Source organism: Camelina sativa, chromosome 4, assembly GCF_030686135.1.
Source record: "Camelina sativa cultivar CO46 ecotype springtype chromosome 4, ASM3068613v1".
NCBI lineage: Eukaryota > Viridiplantae > Streptophyta > Magnoliopsida > Brassicales > Brassicaceae > Camelina > Camelina sativa.
Window position 1 is genome coordinate 15,487,602 of NC_141883.1, and position 19,914 is coordinate 15,507,515.

At 36.7% G+C, this 19,914-nt stretch overlaps 3 protein-coding genes, 1 long non-coding RNA gene and 2 pseudogenes across 4 annotated transcripts; 3 read left to right on the top strand and 3 right to left on the bottom strand.

Moving 5' to 3' along the window:
* Positions 1 to 1,479: 1,479 nt before the first annotated feature.
* On the top strand, positions 1,480 to 3,876 carry LOC104780240 (BTB/POZ and MATH domain-containing protein 6). Its single transcript, XM_010504745.3, has 4 exons — positions 1,480 to 2,050; positions 2,585 to 2,930; positions 3,027 to 3,315; positions 3,409 to 3,876. Exons 1-4 carry the CDS (start codon positions 1,638 to 1,640, stop codon positions 3,597 to 3,599), a joined length of 1,239 nt encoding a protein of 412 aa, XP_010503047.3. The 5' UTR covers positions 1,480 to 1,637; the 3' UTR covers positions 3,600 to 3,876.
* Positions 3,877 to 3,886: 10 nt separating this feature from the next.
* Positions 3,887 to 4,697, bottom strand: LOC109132474 (uncharacterized). Its single transcript, XM_019244095.2, has 2 exons — positions 4,506 to 4,697; positions 3,887 to 4,399 (listed from the first exon to the last, which is right to left on the bottom strand). The coding sequence occupies exons 1-2, from the start codon at positions 4,695 to 4,697 to the stop codon at positions 3,908 to 3,910; spliced, it is 684 nt and encodes a 227-aa protein (XP_019099640.2). The 3' UTR covers positions 3,887 to 3,907.
* A 492-nt stretch (positions 4,698 to 5,189) lies between these two features.
* Positions 5,190 to 5,882, top strand: LOC104780241 (uncharacterized). The gene is made up of 2 exons (XR_015596144.1): positions 5,190 to 5,438; positions 5,535 to 5,882. It is a non-coding gene; the product is annotated as an uncharacterized LOC104780241 (long non-coding RNA).
* A 951-nt stretch (positions 5,883 to 6,833) lies between these two features.
* Positions 6,834 to 9,020, top strand: LOC147945770 (uncharacterized). The gene is made up of 3 exons (XM_087509357.1): positions 6,834 to 7,760; positions 8,064 to 8,391; positions 8,500 to 9,020. Exons 1-3 carry the CDS (start codon positions 6,834 to 6,836, stop codon positions 9,018 to 9,020), a joined length of 1,776 nt encoding a protein of 591 aa, XP_087365483.1.
* A 5,198-nt stretch (positions 9,021 to 14,218) lies between these two features.
* On the bottom strand, positions 14,219 to 15,202 carry LOC104783737 (putative CCR4-associated factor 1 homolog 8 pseudogene; annotated as a pseudogene).
* Positions 15,203 to 16,610: 1,408 nt separating this feature from the next.
* Positions 16,611 to 18,564, bottom strand: LOC147945771 (putative LRR receptor-like protein kinase At1g51890; annotated as a pseudogene).
* Between the last annotated feature and the right edge of the window lie 1,350 nt (positions 18,565 to 19,914).

Sequence of the window (19,914 nt, forward strand, 5' to 3'; positions counted from 1 at the left end):
AAATGCTTTCCTAAAAACACATTTATTTATGTACTTATACCCCATATAATCAATGTTACCAACTATGTTTTTGTTACATAATTTTCAACACTTTAAAATTCACAGTACCACTATTGCCTTTAACAGATGGAAATACAAGGAAAATTTGTTTATATCATTTGTCACGGAGTTTGAAATATATATATATAAAACATATTATGATTTAAATATGATTGTATTTGTTTAATCTGATTATTAGTCAAACCGTTTAATTGTACTATATAGAATAGTTTAAAAACTATTAAAAATCTAAAATCTCATCGAGCGGAGTTATGCGGCCGACGGGTTTGGGTCGATATTAACAAAAATTTAAAATACTATTAACTTGATGCTACAACACGAATAAATCATCATTTCATTATTTTTAATACCATCAATATTATAATATTATGATTATATTGATTAAATAACAATTATGTAAAAAAAACAAATTGTCATGCGGTGTACCCCAACTCAAATTTTAGAATTTACAATCAAAATATAATGATACAATCTTAAATACTAAATAAAACAAAAAATATCAATATAATTATACAATTAAAAAATAAAAAATTATCCCGCGGTGTACCGCGGGTTAAAATCTTGTGTCATATTTATAAAATAAATCAAAACTAAAATAAAAAGACAAAACAAGTTAAGGAAACTAATTCTGTAGTTTTTTTATTAAGGAAGTTATTTTGGTTTAGGTTTATAAAATAATGATTAGAGTTTAGATTTTACAATTAAACGAAATCATATGTCGGTTTGGGTTTACAAAAAAGTGGTTAGGGTTTAGTTTTTACAATTAAACAAAATTATGTGTCGGTTTGGGTTTACAAAAGAATGATTAGAGTTTAGAGTTTAGATTTTACAATTAAACAAAATTATATGTCGGTTTGGGTTTACAAAAGAGTGGTTAGAGTTTAGATTTTACAATTAAACAAAATTATATGTCGGTTTGGGTTTATAAAATAGTGGTTAGGGTTTAGATTTTACAATTAAATAAAATTGTATTTTAATTTGGATTTATAAAAAGAGTAATTTGGGTTTAGATGTTATAATTTAAAAATATAATATAATGTTTAGAATTAATAATTATAAAATTAATTGATATACAGAATTTATTTTCTTAATCAATAATTTGTTTCTTTAGCTATGAGAGAGTGAATAAGAAAGGTTCAATCCAAAAATTGTCCCATGTAAAATATTGGTTAGTTTTTTGGCTGAATAAGAAAAACAAAATAACAGTTGAGAAAAAAAAATGATATAATTCGAAAATCGAGTTAGATATTAACCTTAAATCTTAAATCCTAAATCTTACTTTTCCATACAATCCAGGACCAGGTTTATGCAGCCACAGTTCGGATATCGGATTAGATATTAACCTAAACCAGGTTTATTTAGACTCAGTAACCAAACAACCCCTTACCTTATTACTGCCTCATCGGGTCTTTCTTTTGTACAATGACCATTATACCCTTCTCAGACCGACTCATCATTCTTCCTCTGCCCGTTTCCTACGACGGTTTGAATTTTGCTGAAATTTCCCCAAATTGGGAAAACCCTAGAAATCTCCATGAGAATCTTCTCCATCTGAGTCCAAATTTGAAGGGCCACCAATGACCAGACCCAGCCGATCATCATCAAGCCCCAACACGAACGCAGATCGAATCGAATCACCTACGAGCTCGAGATCGGTCACACAAACCGTGAACGGATCGCACCAATTCGTGATCCAAGGATACAGTTTAGCCAAAGGGATTGGAGTAGGGAAACACATAGCAAGTGATAACTTCTCCGTCGGAGGTTATCAATGGACTATCTTTGTCTACCCAGATGGTAAGAACCAAGAGGACAGCTCTTCTTACGTCTCTGTGTTCATCGTTCTCGCTAGTGAAGGTACTGAAGTTAGAGCGCTTTTCGAGCTTTCCCTTGTTGATCAAAGTGGTAAAGGGAAGCATAAGGTTCATAGCCATTTCGATCGTTCACTTGATGGTGGTCCTTACACTCTTAAATACAGAGGAAGTATGTGGTATGGCTTGATTCTTGCCTCTTGGTTCTCTCGTGTTTTCTCGTATGCAAATTATACTTGTTCTTGGGATGTGAACTCTGTTTTGTCAATGGTGCATGATATTTCAATTTAACACAGTTTTGGAGAATTTTTAGCTATTTTACTCGGTTCGATAAAGTTTTCGACTTGCTCATGTATTGTGTTGGTCTCTTGCTCCATTTCTAACAATGATTATGGGTAAATTGTTGGGGACAAGAAAAGGGTATGGCTAGTTCTATGTTGGTGATGCAATGAAAGTTGAATGGGAAATCTATAAAATTCTAAGGTGTGTAAGCTATCTGAACTGTCATAGTGTTGTTAAGATAACCTTGTTTAGGTGATTAACTGGATTTTTCCTTTTTAGTGTGGTTGCAGTAGCCAGTAGCTTTGAAGTCTTTTAAGTATCTTCAATGGCCGGTTTTTTTTGTTTAAACACTCTCTTTGCTGCTATCTTTTGTACTACTGCTACTTCAGAGCCCTCTGATTCGTGTTTATTTTCTTTGGATTTTTGAACAGGGGATACAAGCGTTTCTTCAGACGTTCCTTGCTTGAGACATCTGACTACCTGAAAGACGATTGTTTGAAAATCAATTGTACAGTTGGAGTTGTTGTTTCAGAAATACATTGTCCACGGCTACACTCTATACATGTCCCAGATTCAGAACTTGGATCAGACTTTGGGAAGTTGCTAGATACTTTGGAAGGCTCGGATGTCAAAATTGACATTGCTGGTGAGAAGTTTGAAGCTCATAAATTGGTTTTGGCTGCACGATCTTCGTTTTTCAGATCAATGTTTTACAATATGCCAGAAGCTAACAACAATGAGGTAGTGATCAGCGATTTGGAACCTAAGGTCTTCAAGGTGCGAATTTCGAGTTTATAGCTTCACTTAATAATTTTTTCGTCTTGAGTATTATTTGTCGGTATTTTAGCCCTGGCAATGTTTCACCTTATACAGGCCTTGTTACACTTCATGTATAAAGACTATCTCTCGGGAGATGTGGAACCAGTTACGGCTCATTCATTTGGCCTATTAAAGCTGTCCGAGATAGATGAGACACTGATCGTAAAGCTTTTGGCAGCTGCGACCAAATACAATCTTAGTAGGCTCAGATCATTGTGTGAATCTCACATCTGCAAAGCCGTATCTATCAGCTCCGTATCCAAGATCTTAGCTTTATCCGACAGATATAATGCAACTGAACTAAAAAGCGTTTCCCTAAACTTCGCTGCAGAAAACCTAGCAGGTACGATCAAGATATAGCTTTAATGAGACCATGTTGATATAAATCTTCTGTGAGTTTGAATTTTTTTTTTACGGCTGTCTTGGAAAACTATAGCTGTTCTGCAGACAAAAGCTTATGAAGATGTGAAGGATGACTATCCAAACCTCCAGTCCGAGCTACTAAAGGCGGTGGCTGGTTATGACGAAACAAGTAGCAGCGGAGGAGGAAAGTCTCAGAGTGTTTGGGGCCAACTCTCTGACGGTGGTGAGACCAGCAGCCGAAGACTCAGGCAGCGAACCACGTAGAGGAGCTTCAACCCGGTGAGTCTTTCCTTGCCCATATATGTTACTCTATGAAACGGAAGTGGATTCAAACTCCTAAACCACAAGAGAAGAGCTATGCGGCTGTGCACTAGTCTTTCTAGTCCCTCTTCGGTGATGAATTGGTTTTCCACCTTTCATTTTCCTCCACAGCTCTGTGGATTTTTCTTTTTTGGTTTTATTTTCAAAGTCTTTATTTCCATATCTGTATGTAATATAAATTTATTTTATTTTATTATATATGTATTAGCTAATTATAATTTTTTTTTTTTTTTTTTAACATCTGAATGATATTAGATTGTATAAGGTTGATACAAATAGTCAACCAACCAACAAGGTGGTACAGTATATAGAGTATACATAGAGGTATTAGTAGCAGCCTGTTTAGCTATTGTGTCTGCCGCCGAATTTCTTTCTCGGTTCACATGATCCAGCGATGAGTTAGGAAATTTGGATATCCAGAACCTGATATCGTTGAGTAACGGACCGAGAACCACATTATCTTCTCCCTTATTGATCAGCGTCACTAATTGTCGATTATCACTCTCGAACCATATATATCGTAGACCATGAGTCCACATTACCTGGAGGACATGTAGGAATCCAAGCGCTTCGGCTTGCAGTGGTGATATGGAAGAGCGTAGTTTAGCACCTCCCGCCATGATCATTTTACCATTACTATCACGTAATATCCAACCAGTATTTGTGAAAGAGCGATCCATTACAAAGCCACTATCAAAATTACACTTAAGCCAACCGTCCGGTGGTGGAGACCACAACCATTCCTATCTGATTTTCGCATTGGTTGGACTGAATGAGAAAGTTGGGATCCGTGATCTCTACTTATCAGGTTCTTATTAGCGTCTATCCAGTCGTTGGCTTCTTTAATACCTTTTGCAGCTTCAATATTTGGAAGTCTTGAAATCTTCTGATAGAGGAAGTCATTTCTGGATTTCCAGAGTCGCCACATGATCCAAAATGGTAGAAGACTGTGATGGGCGACGGAGGAGTTATTTTTAGACTTCTGGAGGAGGTTTTCAATATTTTCTTCCAAGTCATCCTCAAATCTGAGATGACCAACATTACTAATCACACATCTCCAAACAGACAGAGCAAATGGGCAAGTAAACAGAATGTGATTAGTAGTTTCCTCTGCTATACAACACCGTTGACAGATAGGGTCCGCTGGTATCATTCTTGTTCTAAGATGACTTGATGTATAATTTTTATTTACGGATTTCCGTAATTTATAATTCCATTATACTAGTACTTTAGTTTATTTTTTATACATAAAAAAGCGCAATTAGTTTACTGTAATTATTTAATTCAATATTACAAAGTTAAAGTGTATAAATATGTATTTCTGACTTATATCATTACTTGGACCCAAAGCTTCATAAAATCTCTTTTTATCTTTCCATGTTTTTTTAATTTTTAATTTAATTATTGACCACGCTCAAAGTCAAAGAAAGATATCACGCTCAAAATCAAAAACGTGTCTGTCGTATAAACAAATTAATTCCTTGCTCTCCAAGTCATACAAACCTATATAAATCCACTTAAAAGAAGACAAACAAAATCTCCTAATTTAACTCTCTATAAAGTTTCCTTTTATTTAATTTAATCCAACTTTCCAAAACCTAAAAGGTATCAGCTTTAGAGACTAGTCCTCTCTCTATATATATAATTAATAATTAGTGGTTTTGTGTTAAAACCACGAACGATGGCAGAAACAACAAGCGGTGAAGTAGAAGAAAGGATGTGGTGTGGTCACTGCTGTGTTAAAACTCCTATTCGTCGTGAAGGCAACAACGGTTCTGTCAAGTATGTTATGTTCTATCACCAATTTTTTTTTTCTTTTTTTCATCTTTCTAATTTGATAGTTTTGTAATTTTGATATGTTGAAAATTATTTTGGCAGGTCGTGTAATTGGTGTGGAAAAGTGTTAGCAGATGAGACTGGAACCGTTGAGGAATATAATCAACTTTTTCTTCGACTTCAAGCTTTACAAAATTATGTTTCTGTTTCCAACAAGAGGAGGACTCGGCGTATCATGAAACAACAAAACTAATAATTTTTACTTTTTTTATTCTATTTTTCTGTTAGGAGTTGGAGGAACATATAAATCTGTTTATTTTCGTTGCTAGATGAAATACTTATAAGGATATATGTAAATCTTTTTAGGATATTATTATTATATATATTATTAGATATTGTATATAAATTTCGTTTTTTACATTACATAGTTCCTTTTTCACATTAGAACTATTTCTTTGTGTAAATATTTAAATATAGAGATAAGAAGCTCAAAAGAAACAAGGCACAGAACAAGAAGTCAAAAACAAGAAATTTGAATAGGTGTAGAAAATCTTCGAATGCCAAACTCAAAAAATCATTTTTTTTTTGCTGTGAGGCCCGTGGTGCAAAATCGGACGCCCGTGGTGCAAAATCGGATGGTTAAAAAGAATTTTCAAAACGCGATATAACTCCTTTTTTTTCTCTCTCAAAATGCGATCCCTCTCCTTCTCCCTCCACCGTCGCCGATCTTGGCGCCGGTCCCCACCGCCTCTCATGGGCAAATCTAAGGCCAAGAAAAAATCTCCTCGCGGTATCCCCACTGGATCCGCAACTTCTGTTTCTTCTGAATCGAAAAGTCCACCGACTAAGTCTCCTCAATCGGGTGGGACTGTTCCTTCCCAACCTAATTTGATTGAGTTGCCTGCTTCTTCCGAGATGTCAGCCAACAATTGCTCTCCGGTTCCCTGCAAATCACCTGTTTTGATGGTCGCAGATGCAGCAATCGAAAACCCTAGATCTACAAATTCAGGGGAAACAACTGCTACGGAGATTCTTTCAAATCATGTACCAGATCTAGCAGTACCTGTCGACATTGGTGCCAATACCGCCAACAAATCCTCTCTGGTGACTCCATCACACCCCCTGGCTGTGACTACGACTCCCCAGCAGACAGAAGAACACCCCTGGAAAGCTCTAGTAAAAGGTAACAATATACAACTAGAGAAGAAAGGTTCTCTGTATGTTCTTGAATCTGGTGAAGCTTGTGTAACCATCCCCAACTCGGTAATAGAAAAGAACAAAAAGGCTTGGGATAGTTTCATCCTTGGCCAATTCTATGAAGAACCGCCTCATCGTGGAGCCGTTCACGCTATCGTCAATGGCATTTGGAGTAGACAACGCCGGGATATCACGGTATCCAAAATGGAGGGTCACTCGTTTCTCTTCAAGGTTCCATGTCCTAACGCTAGACGTCGCATATTGAGTCAGAGCTTATGGCAAGTGGATGGACAAACTATGTTTGTAGCAAAGTGGTCGCCTGATATCACCCCCAAGAAGCCCGAGCTCTCCATGGTCCCTGTTTGGCTTGATTTTCATGGTGTGCCCCTGGAGTTCTTTAACAGGGAAGGGTTGGAGCACATTGCTGGTTTGGTTGGACATCCAGTATGCCTTCACCCGCAAACAGAGAAACTCACAAACATTGAGGTCGCCAAGGTCTACACGGTAATAGATCCCCGAAAGCCCCTCCCTGAAGCTGTCAATGCGAGATTTGAATCTGGTCAGATCAAGCGTATACGAGTTTCTAGTCCCTGGCTTCCTGCTCTATGCAGTCATTGTAACTCGGTGGGTCACACTGTCTCCCGATGCACCAAAGCACCTCCAACTTGCACTGTGTGTGGATCAGTGAAACACAACACAGATTCATGCCCTCGGTCCAAGAAAAACAAGAGAAACGGAAAGCTTCCCATCCAAAGTCAACTCCCAATTGTTGATGTCAGTCCAGCGACAGTGCCTCCGGTCTGCAGTGAAAACATCAGTTCAAGGGACGAAGTATGGCTTCTTCCCAAATCTGCTAAGCAGCATGTAAACTGTGGCAATACAAGCAAAGGGGTGGTAAACACAGTGGATAGACCACCCTTATCTGCCTCTAAGCCCATCCCCAAGAGTATATCATCAACAACTGCCCTGCCGTTAGATGAGGGTAAGCTTTGTGTTGACCTAACTGCAAACTTATTCTCTCACTTATCACGCAATGTGGAGGATGGTGACACCCAGGCATCAGACTCCGACCAGGACAGTATGTCCGCTGAGGATGATAACCCAGAAGCTGGGTCAGATAGGTTTCTAAAGGTTATATCCAAACGCATGCTTAAGAAGAAAGACACAAGAGCTAGGGCTGGAGGCCCTTCAATCCTCTAATTTCATATCCCTTTAATGGATATTTTTTGTCGTAATGTAAGAGGCTTTAATGACCCTATAAAACGAAGAAGCTTTAAAAAGTGGATAAAGGTTCATAAACCTTTTTTTGGTGGGATCATTGAGACCCACATTCAACCTGGGAAGGCTCAAGCAATTTTTTCTCGTCTGCTTCCTGGTTGGAGTTTTGCGGATAACTATGAATTTTTGGATCTTGGTAAGATATGGGTGGTTTAGCACCCAGCTGTACAGGTCACTGTCATTTCTAAATCGCTTCAAATGATCTCGTGTATCGTCAAGTTACCTTTTGAGCCGGCAGAAGTTGTAGTCTCAGTCGTTTATGCATCATCAACCTGCAATGAGGAGAGAAGACTACTATGGAGAGAAATTCAGGATCTAGCTGTTTCGCCTTTGGTTGCAGCCAAGCCCTGGACAGTAATTGGCGATTTCAACCATACACTATATCCTCATGAGCACTCCTCGCCAACCTCAGACTCAACTAGAGGTATGCGTGATCTCAGTCATTGTCTCACCTTGGCTCACTTAACAGATCTCCCTTTCTACGGTAACACATTCACGTGGACCAACAAGCAGCCTGTCAATGTTGTGGCCAAGAAGCTTGACAGGATCCTAGGGAATGATGAATAGTTTCAAGCTTATCCAAACTCGCTAGGGGTTTTCAGTGAACCTGGCTTCTCTGACCATAGTCCATCATGCCTTTTCTTGGATCACTCAGTGACTAAGGTTAAAAGGCCGTTCAAGTTTCTCTCTCTTCTCAACAAGAATCCAGAGTTTGCGCCTCTGATTAAGCTCTGGTGGAACGCCCTTACTTTTGATTGCTCTAAAATGTTGCTAGTGTCCAAGAAACTAAAAGAATTGAAGAGTGTCATCAAAGCTTTCAGCCGTGAAAACTACTCTGCAATTGAGAAACGAGTGGCAGAGGCATATGAAGACCTTCTATCTTCCCAACAAGCTTTACTCAACTCGCCTTCAGAGCAGGAGATGCTGTTGGAGAAAAAAGCTCATCGCAAGTGGTGTATTCTCGCTAGAGCTGAGGAGTCTTACCTAAGACAGAAATCCCGAATTTCTGGCTCGAGGAGGGTGATAAGAATTCCAAATTCTTTCACAGGGCAATTCTCACGCGTCAGGCACATAATCAAATCCTCTATCTTCTTGATGATAATGGTCAGATAGTGGATTCTAAGCAAGGAATTCAGAGGCTTGCAGTGGACTTTTTTCAAAAGTTGCTAAACACTCCTGCCACCACCTCCGCCCCTTCTGTTGAAGAACTAGAGGCTATGATCCCACAGCGTTGCTCCATTTCTGCTATTCACCCTGCTCACCCTCATCCCAAAAACCACGAACGCGACGTCCATGACAGATTTCAGACCCATTGCATGTTGTAACTCGATTTACAAGGTGATCTCAAAGCTCCTTGCCAACAGACTTAAGTCGGTCCTACCAGATCTTATAGCAAATTCCCAATCAGCTTTCATCCCAGGGCGTTTGCTTGTTGAAAATGTGCTGCTGGCCACAGAATTAGTTCAGAGATATAATCAAAAGAACATCTCTGGGAGAGGTATGCTAAAAGTGGATTTGCGGAAGGCCTTTGACTCTGTTCATTGGGATTTCATCATCAATGTCCTCAAGGCAATGGGTTTTCCGCCATTTTTTGTCTCTATGATCAGTGAATGCATTACAATGCCTACATTCTCTGTTTCGGTTAATGGTGAGTCATGTGGTTACTTCAAAAGCACTAAAGGACTCAGGCAAGGAGACTCAATTTCTCCGTACCTTTTCACTCTAGCCATGGAAGTTTTTACCATAATGCTCAACAAAAGCTACACAAACAATCTCATAGGACATCATCCAGGAGGATTATCACCGCAGGTAACTCACTTAGCTTTCGCTGATGATATCATGGTATTTTTTGATGGGAAAAAGGTTTCCTTGGAGAACATCACAAAGGTTTTGGAAGAGTTTGCTATGCTCTCGGGACTCACAATGAATAAGAGCAAAACTGATCTGTTCCTGGCAGGGGTGAACCAGATTGAAACTTCAGGGTGTATCGCACTTGGTTTCAATCTCGGTTCACTTCCCATTCGTTATCTTGGTTTACCTCTTATGCATAGGAAGCTGCGGATCAATGATTATAGGCCTTTGCTTGATAACATCACTGCAAAACTCTCCACCTGGGCGGCCCGTGCACTGTCGTATGCTGGTCGACAGGAGCTCATCTCCTCAGTTATATATGGGATCTATAACTTCTGGGCCTCGGCGTTTATATTACCGAAAGGGTGCATCAAAAGCATTGAAAGTCTCTGTTCGAGATTTCTCTGGGGTGGTAACATCACGAAAAAACCGCAGGTCAAAGTATCCTGGAGAAATCTATGTCTGCCAAAAGCAGAAGGAGGACTTGGGTTTCGTTGTCTGTTTCAGTGGAACCAAACGCTTTGTCTAAAGCTGATCTGGAGACTACTTACTGCTAGGGATTCTTTGTGGGCAGAGTGGTTGCGGAATAATAAGATAAAAGACGGATGTTTCTGGCAGTTAACAGAAAATCAACAGGTCTCTTGGACATGGAAAACGATCTGACAACTACGCCCACTAGCAATCACATTCCTGCGTTGTAAAGTGGGGAATAGTCAGGAAGCAAGCTTCTGGTTTGACTGGTGGACACCTTTTGGTCCTTTGCTTCAACTATTGGGACAATCTGGACCATCGCAAACGGGAATCCCGATCTCCTCAACGGTTGCGCAAGCTTGCTCTCCGACAGGTTGGCTCATTGCTCAGCTCGTTCTCCTCAAGCGGAGACTCTCCAAATCCACCTCACAACCGTCCCTCTCCCGAGTCTATCCACTGACATTGACAGGTATGTTTGGAAAACTGACAAGGAAGAACATCATTGTTTCAGCACAAAGAAAACCTGGGAGGTACTGAGGCCAAGGCAGGAACCTCCATCATGGACAGAGCAGGTCTGGTACAAAGGTGCTATTCCGCGACACGCTTTTATGATGTGGATAACACACCTTAACAGGCTCCCAACAAAAACAAGGCTAGAAAGTTGGGGCATGAATCTTGACACTACGTGTTGTCTATGTGGTGCTGAGCCGGAAACGCGAGACCATTTGTTTCTTCACTGTGGTTTCAGCGAACTCTTATGGGCAGAGGCAACTCGGCGATTAGGACATTCCCCATTTGTCTTCCACACTTGGAGTGCTTTCTCAGCCTGGATGGATATCAAAGTCTCCAACTCCCGGCAAACGTTGCGTCGTCTTGTAGCCCAGGCTCTTGTTTACTCTGTTTGGATTGAAAGGAACAACAGATTGCACAACAATGTATCCACTCCGTCGCAGGTTCTTTTCAAGGCTATCGACAGGCAAGTCCGTGATGCCATCCTTGCAAAGGCACACAGAAAAAACTTCAGAGGGCTTTTGCAGGTGTGGCTTAGAAACATTTAGGTGTACTCTTGTTCGCCTATTTTCTCAGATGTCCCTTTATTTTTATTTTTTCGGGCGGGGGTTATCTTTTGTATTAAGCTATTGTAATCATTACAATTAGATTTTCTAAATGAAAATTCACATATTTTCAAAAAAAAAAAAAAATCGGACGTACATATTCAGAGAGTAAATGAATAATATATGACTCTTTTTCTGTTTTTCACATTCAATTTCATGCACAGTAGAACTTAAAATAAACTTCTCTTCAATACCGAACCCTCTAGATGGAAGCGAGTTTTTTGGTCTCTGACTCTTTACTTCAAACCCTCTATTTGATTCCAAGGCTCGTCTTCCCCAGCGTTTGACTTATCCATTTCATCGTTGACCTGCTTCTTCTTCTAACGTTACCCTAGTGAACTTTTTTTTTATCACCGAAGCTGACGATAATAATGTTCCTTGCTCTCGATTTGATTCTCGATGTACAAGAAGAATCTTCTTCTCGTGGTGGTAAAAGTCTTTAGTTATGTCTTTCGGATGCTCTCTTGATTTTGGCATTGGCGAACAGGTGAGATCATTACAGAAGAACAGAACGAATTGATCGACTCAGCAGCCGAGGTGTTATACGAAATGATTCATGCTCGTTACATATTGACAAGTATATATATATCCTTTGTTGTTTGTTTGGCATTCGATATATTTTCCTATTTTTGGTCTTTTTAATTTGTTCTTCTTTAAACAGATATAGATGGACCTTACTTTGGGACTACATTTTCACATCTCTACTTTCTCATGACTTACACATTTATGAGGCCAGAAAAGGTCTCTCGCAAAGCTATGTTCCAAGAGTGTTTGAGTTCCAAGTTACTCAAGCCGTGAAGGGAAAAAACTAAAAGGAAGACCGAATACTACTAGTAAGAGACTTGTATGTCTGTAATCAAAATACAAATAATTGTATCACATAGAGACTTGTCTCTCTCTCCCTCTCTTTTGTAGGTGTCTTCTTTTTTACGTTTTAGATACATTTAGCAGGCAGGCATATTAAAAAAAAAGTGTAATACTCACTACCTTCTTCTTCTTCTTTTTAACTCAAACATTGCATTCATAAATATACTAAGATGCATACATATTGTTCTCCCTTTCCCACTAATGGATATAGCCATTGGGGGATACTACTACGAAGATAAGCAAAGTAAATAGAACAAAGAACTGCCTTCTTGTCAATCAAATCCGCACATGCGTTTCCTTGCCTTCCTTGAAAGTTTTAAAGTATGGCTGTAATCCTCCTATTCGATGGCTTTAAACTTTACCATGAGAGTATTCTTTTGTGTCCTTTCTAGACACTATAGGTGATCCGGTTGCAGAGAAACAATTCTTTGTCTTGTTTTATGCTTCACTACCATCTTAATTCTTACACAAAACATGTCTTGAGATAATTATAAAAATTTTAGCTCTCAAAGAGACTTCATTAATTACTAGGGAAAACAGTAACTGATTCTGAGAAATTTGTCAAGAAAGAAAGACAAAAGTGTGGAACTAAACAAAAAATAAAAATAAAAATAAAACTCAACTTTTCATCAAAATTAAATCGGATACAAAAAAATTCATTGAGACAATACTAATTAACAGGAAGAGATGTGTTGTCGACTAAGACTAAACACATCAAAGTTAAGGCTTAAGATTCAATACATAGATAGGCTAGGCCCTAAGACAGAACCACCGCCAAAAGAATACTCATAGACAAACAAGTAAGAAACCGCATATCCCTCCATATGCGGTCAAGGAGTACATAGGCAGTTTCAAAATGAGACACGATAGGAAATCGAACAAGGTTATGTTCAGGCTCTGGTCTATTGAAACAGGTTGTTGTAAAGGTGATATCATGTTTAAGTGGTTCTTAACGAGCTGATTAGATTGACTGCAAGGTTGAATCAAAAGGGTTTCAGGTTATGAAGCAAAGAAGATTCAGTTTCTGCAATATTTGATTCAAGTGATTCAGAGGATTTTGATCTCAGTGCACATGAGTAAATCCTAGAAGCTAGCAAAGGGAATCATGTTTTGCAGAGAAACAATTGGTACATCAATCACTGTGACATGCTTATGGTCTGAACAGAGTTACAGAGGCAATGGTTTTAGGCAAACATATTTTATTTTTTAATCCTTACTCCTAATCAACTTTAAAAGAACATAAAATATATCTATATATATATATATATATATATATAAGACTCTGATGGTAATTGTAAGCTTCTTTTGTCAGTTTCTGTGATTCGTCTGCCAAATCAGATAAAATGGGTTGATTGGTTTGTCTAATCTTCGTCATGAAAGTGTGAGAGAGAGAGAATAAAACTGATGTTAATGCTGACAAGGACTGTTTGTGTTAGCTATTGGTACTTGCCAACATGACACTTCACTAAGTACGTAGTTTTGCCTTAACAATGATCTAATCCGGTTTCAGGTGATAAGACAAAAGTAATTGATGTGATGACGTGGATGGTGATCTTGATCTAAGTATGGCACATCATCTCAATATCACATTTGTTTTCTTGATTATTGGGAGAAGCCATATACACCCTGAGTGAGTGATCCGGTTGCAGAGAAACTTCTTTGTCTTGTTTTATGCTTCACTACCATCTTAATTCTTACACAAAACATGTCTTGAGATAATTATAAAAATTAAGTTTAGCTCTCAAAGAGACTTCATTACTAGGGAGAACAGACACTGGTTTTGAGAAACTTGTCAAGAAAGATACACAAAAGTTTGGAACTAAACAATAAAAAAAAAAAAAAAAAAAAAAAAAAAAAAAAAAAAAAAAACTCAACTTTTCATCAAAATTAAATCGGATACAAACAGATACATTGAGACAATACTAACAGGAAGAGATGTGTTGTTGACTAACACTAAACACATCGAAGTTAAGGTAAGGACTAATTAAGCAGTTTTTTCCTTGAGATTTAATACATACATAAGGTAGGCCCATAGCCAAAATCACCAAAAGGAGGAATCCCAGGAACAAACATAGCATCTGGTGGAGGAAACCCAGGAACAAACATCGGATTTAGTAGCGGAAACGGTGGTGGAGGAGGCGGTGGTGGTGGAGGTGGACCGTAGCACCTGGTCATCATCGCAAGGTGGATCTTTTGTTGTTGTCTGTGCTTTAGACGATCAGAGATGATTCTATAGCCGAGTCCATAAACAAAGCCTTCAGCTTCTTGCACATCGTGGAAGATCTTAGTCATCTTAACGAAAACCCTAGCGGTTAATTCGCTATCTGAACCGGCGTGGTGAGCAGTACCAACACGGTCAAGTCCCAACGCATCTGCTAGATGCTCTAAACCTAAACGGCAACCAAGCCCTTCGTATCTACCCGCGATAGCTTTCAGATCAAAAACAGAGCCGAGGGTTCTAGCTACGGCTTTCGCAAACATGGCAGCAGTCACGGGTAAAGACTCTCCTCCGGTGAAACACTTCAACATATACGCGATATCATACGACCCGTGAAACGTCACCCAAGTGATGTTCCCCGTCCTCTTCAGAATCCAAGAGAGATCATTGAAAAAACCGTCGATTTCAATTCCTTGGGCCCTAATCTTCTTCAGATCTAGACCGTTGCGTTTTAGGAACTCGATGGATTTCTCGTTTCTCGCGTCTTCAGCATCTCCGAAATCAGAGAAGTTGATCTCCCAAGTTCCACCGACTCTTCCGTTGCTGTCGAACAGAGTTAGACCTAACTGGATCAGTTTCGTCCTGTCTACGCTGTAGCTCATGTCTGTGTAACGTTGATCATCTGAAGCATGTTGTGGTGTATCCCTTAAACTTCCTGGAAATTCTGTATCAAAAGCAATAAAACTGTAGTTTCTTAGACAATCTACAATCGAACTCATCTCCTCATTACGATTCCACCTCCAAATCTCACGGCAATTTTTAATCGTACTCATCTTTTGTTTTTTTTTTATACGAGCACGGTGAAAAATACTATTATCTGAGAGAAAAACAATATATATAGTTGGTAGTATTTTTGGAAAAAAGGAAATTTTCCTTTTTCCAATATTGTTGATTTTATTATTCACCTTTGTATGACCGTTTGAATTTTTTTTCTTTCTGATAATTACATATACTTATAATACCAATTTCTCTTTACAAAACCAGACTAATTGAATCGATGTAGGTTTAATAGTCATGATAAAAAATACGACCACGCTCAAAATCAAATTCATGTCCCTCGGATAAACAAATTCAATTTCTTGCTCTCTAACTCATAAAACCTATATTTGTAATCTACTTTTAAAAAGAAAACAAAATCTCCTAATTTAAATAGCTGTAAAATTTCCTTTTTTATATCCAACACAATTTTCCAAAACCTAAAAGGAATCAGCTTAGATTAATTAGTCCCCTCTATAAAATAAAAACACATCTTACGTTACATTCATAATTAGTGGTTTTGTGTTGAACCACGAACGATGGCAAACGCAACGAGCGGTGAAGTAGAAGAAAGGATGTGGTGCGGTCACTGCTGTGTTAAAACTCCTATCCGCCTTGAAGGCAATGTCAAGTATGTTACTCTCACCAATTTTTTTTCCATCTTTTTAGTTGAAAAGTTTTATAGTTTAGAGATGTTAAAAATTATTTTCGCAGGTCGTGTAATTGGTGTGGAAAAGTGTTAGCCGATGAGACTGGAACCGCTGAAGAATATAATAAACTGTTTCTTCGATTTCAAACTTTACAAGATTATGTTTATGGTTACAACAAGAGGAGGACTGGACGTATCAAGAAACAACAAAACTGATGGTTTTTACCTTTTTTTTTCATTGCTATTAGGGGTTCAAACATCTTCATCTGTTTATTTTCGTCGCTAGATGAAATACTGCTAAGGATATGTATTTCTTTCTTTCTTTTTTATTTTCCCTTTGAAAAAAAAAACATTAGTATTTCTTTGTGTATAAAGATAGATATGGAGGTAGAAAGAAACAAGACATAGAACAAGAAATCTTGAATAGTTTGATACCAAAAAAAAAATCTTGAATAATTGTAGAAAAATCTTTGAATTCCAAACTCCAAAAAAATCAAAACAAAGGATCCGAACAGAGCAAAAACCAACAAATAGTGTATTGAACAGAGAGCCAACAACACAACATGCACATCTATCTTGTGTCGTTTTCACTTAATCACAGTGAAATTCATAATCTTCTATCGTCTTTGTTTAGTGTACTAAATTAATATTTTCTTGTGATTTAAGCAAGTGTCTTTTTCCAAGACAACAACTAGCTTGATGAACAAACAATGAGTTTCCATTTCCAAAATATCTCTTAACGTTTCAAATGATAATGGAGTATTACTGTTATACATAATATAGTTTTTTTTCACGCAGAACATTCACCCAGACACTCACAAGGGGGGAGCAAAACAATATGCTGCAACCATTACTTGGAAAGAGTTCTTACAACAATAGTGTTAATGATTTGCTCTCTATCCTTTGCTGAAGAGAGTCCGAAATTGTGCGATTGAGCTTCCGAATTCTACTTAAGTGTCTGAAAATGAAACTATTGAAATATTTTAGAAAAAAAGAACATAGAGTAGAGTGAAGGAGAAGGTGCTAATAACAAGAAGCTCACATGAGTGTCAACAACTTCATATCAGCAAAAAACGCTGGAATTTCTCCTGATAAATCATTGTTTGACAAATATATTTACACTGAAGATAAAGAAGAGTTATCGTCCTTCTCTCACCGGTGTCAAACCATACCAAATACTAATAAAGTTTACTGATGATAAATTATTAGATGCTTACAGTTCTCTCAGCCTTGTTAACTTGGATATTTCAGGTGTTATGGTACCGGTCTTGTCGTCAAATTCCTAAAGTTTAAAGTTTTTAAAACCGTTACAACAAAAAAAAAAACCCTGAAAATATGAAACAATACTTTGATGAACAAACAAAAAAACATACAAGGATATGATTAGTGGTGGCTCAGAGTCTGGATAACTACAGTTTAAACCTTCCCACCGAAAGAACAGAGGAGCACATCAATCTCCTTGCCAGCTTGTCCTTTTGCTCAGTCCATATGTGTTTTTGATGTTCACCATAGCAGTAACTGATCATTATTCACACATTGGAAGTGAAGATAGTTCAAAACTTAAAAAGAATTTGTATCTCTCCACTAGCCAACTGGTTTTAAGTTGGAAGTCTATAAAAACATGATTAACTTAAATTACCTTCATTTTGGTCAGTCTTAAGTTGTAGAAAATCCAAGACTTTCTAAATTTCGAGGCCCTTGATAAGAGGAGGGAGAGTTGAGTTACCGGTCATGGCGAAAGAGAAGTTAAATCTCCCATGCGGCGAACTCACAGCTCTTGGACTATATATAGTTGTTATACTCAGTTTTGCTGGCCTGAAAAAGCTAAACCAACGTAAGCCACCGTTGTAAGTAATGTTGAACTCTCTAATCTCATTGGCTTCAAGATTCTGAATTTCTGCGAAATGCATGTATATATATGACCGTGCATGCAGTGTGATGTCGTCGAGAGTCCACGCTAACTTTAGAGTCTGCCTAGCACTTTCAGGGACAAGAGCGGTTTTCACCACGAGTTGAGGCACATTGTACAAGTTACTACTTGTCTCTACAGAAAGGTTTGTGCTTATCGACATCGTTTTGTCATCAAAATATGGCAACCAGGTTCGGTCATGCATGTCCTCATCATACCTTAATTAAAGAAAGAGAGATAAGAAAGCTTTCTTTTTGTTATTTACAAACACAAAGAACAAAACAACTACATGAACCAAACAAATTGAAATTTTAAAATTGTAATGAAACATAAATTACTTAAATAATGATTTTTGGTGTTATTATTTTAAAACCAAAAGAATGAAACAAGAACTCATCTTTTGGGATAATCTAAAATCACCCAAAGTTATCCTTTTGTGTGTTGTGAAATATTCTAAAATCACCCAAAGTTTATAATAGAATTTCAAATAATTATATTTCATTTACTTTTTCTTTTAATAAAAAAAAACTTTAAAAGATAATCAATTCTTCTAAAAACTCTTCAAATCTTGCAAAATTCCAAAATATTAAAATCCTACAAAATCCTTAAAATGATAAATTCAATACCTCCCTGTAAGACTCTAAAACCAAAATCAAACCACAATTTCCTAAGTTCTACAGTTAAACGCGTGGAGCCTATATCACATATTAATATTAGCTAGCTAGCACAACAAGTATGTACGTGTATGCAGCTGACGAGTTGAGATCATATATATATATATATAAAATTAATTTTGCTCACTTCTATTTTCTCTACATCATGCACCTAATCAACTTTTTTTTTCTATAAAAAAAATACTATTTTAATATTCATTCATTGTATATTTATTAATTATAATTAATAATAGTAAAAATAAATAAAAACGAATTAATTAAAATTAATTAAATTTTAAAATAGTATAAAAATAATATAATTTTTTAGTAAATAATAAAAATAATAACTATCTAAAAATTTATTAAGTAAATTAAATAAAAATTTTAAAACAGTAAAAATAATACTATAAACTTGTTTTCGTAATAATGTTATTATTAAAATTATAACCAAAAAATGATTATATTTCAAAATTTAGAATGTAAGTAAGATTTTAAGGCATGGTGGAGTAAAAAAACAAGTTATGTAATTGTATTTATAAAAATCTAAACATGAAAATAAAATTGACGTGAAACATTAGTTTTTAAGAAACATATACCATAAAGATTTATTATTAAACTTTACTTATAAGAAAGAAAAGATTAATTACTTAACTTAACTTAACTTAAAAGTTTTGATCTAAAACAAATACATTGTAAGGGGCACACTTTTTTTTGGGAAAACTAGGAAAAAGAATTATGAAAAAATAATATATCTAAAAAAACAAAATCAATGGTTAGGATGTATAGAAAAAATGATATGTAAGCTGTTACAAAAAGTGGTATGTGATTTGTGTAACATATCTCATAAGGTCTATTATCAACTGGAGCTACAATTTTATAACATGATATAAAACATATATAACAAATACAACATATATATATATATATTATCAAATGCTTTTAACCCAAAACATTGGCAAAAACAACATATTTAAAGTACACTATGTTTTTTTTTGAGAAGACGAAGCTGGGGTTGCATCACAAAATTAACATCTGCAAATAACATATGAGATTTTCGAAAAATATGTAGCTTGGATTAGTGAATAGGTATTCATTGTGAGGTTTAAATGTTTCATCATTTAAATATTCTTGACTTAGTCTGAAATTCTATTATGGCAGATGATGAATTTGGACAACCGCATTGTAGCGACATAGCAGTAAAACTGTTCATGAAACTTTGTATACTCGCATTTAATGTAGAATATTGATATGTTTAAATAGTCTTTATAATTAGGTCAACGATCGACATTGACGTTAGAACTTTTAAAATTATATTTTCATGGGATATGAATATGGAATAAACTTTTTTAAAGATAAAAGGTCAAAAGATTGTCGACAATATTATTGCGACAATAGACAATATATGTTAAATATAAATTAGTAAAATAAGTACGGCATTTATATAGATTTATCTTTTAATCTTAAAATTATATTCATATTCATTAGATTCTTATTGATACAAATTTTAACTAAAATTCC

Coding starts and splice junctions, on each gene's coding strand:
- LOC104780240 (XM_010504745.3), top strand. CDS start 1,638: ATGACCAGACCCAGCCGATCATCATCAAGCCCCAACACGAACGCAGAT. Junction 2,051..2,584: donor AAATACAGAGGAAGTATGTG/GTATGGCTTGAT, acceptor ATTTTTGAACAG/GGGATACAAGCGTTTCTTCA. Junction 3,316..3,408: donor CGCTGCAGAAAACCTAGCAG/GTACGATCAAGA, acceptor GGAAAACTATAG/CTGTTCTGCAGACAAAAGCT.
- LOC109132474 (XM_019244095.2), bottom strand. CDS start 4,697: ATGTTGGTCATCTCAGATTTGAGGATGACTTGGAAGAAAATATTGAAA. Junction 4,400..4,505: donor AAATATTGAAGCTGCAAAAG/GTATTAAAGAAG, acceptor AAAATCAGATAG/GAATGGTTGTGGTCTCCACC.
- LOC147945770 (XM_087509357.1), top strand. CDS start 6,834: ATGGAGGGTCACTCGTTTCTCTTCAAGGTTCCATGTCCTAACGCTAGA. Junction 7,761..8,063: donor GGTCAGATAGGTTTCTAAAG/GTTATATCCAAA, acceptor TGGGTGGTTTAG/CACCCAGCTGTACAGGTCAC. Junction 8,392..8,499: donor AACAGATCTCCCTTTCTACG/GTAACACATTCA, acceptor CAAACTCGCTAG/GGGTTTTCAGTGAACCTGGC.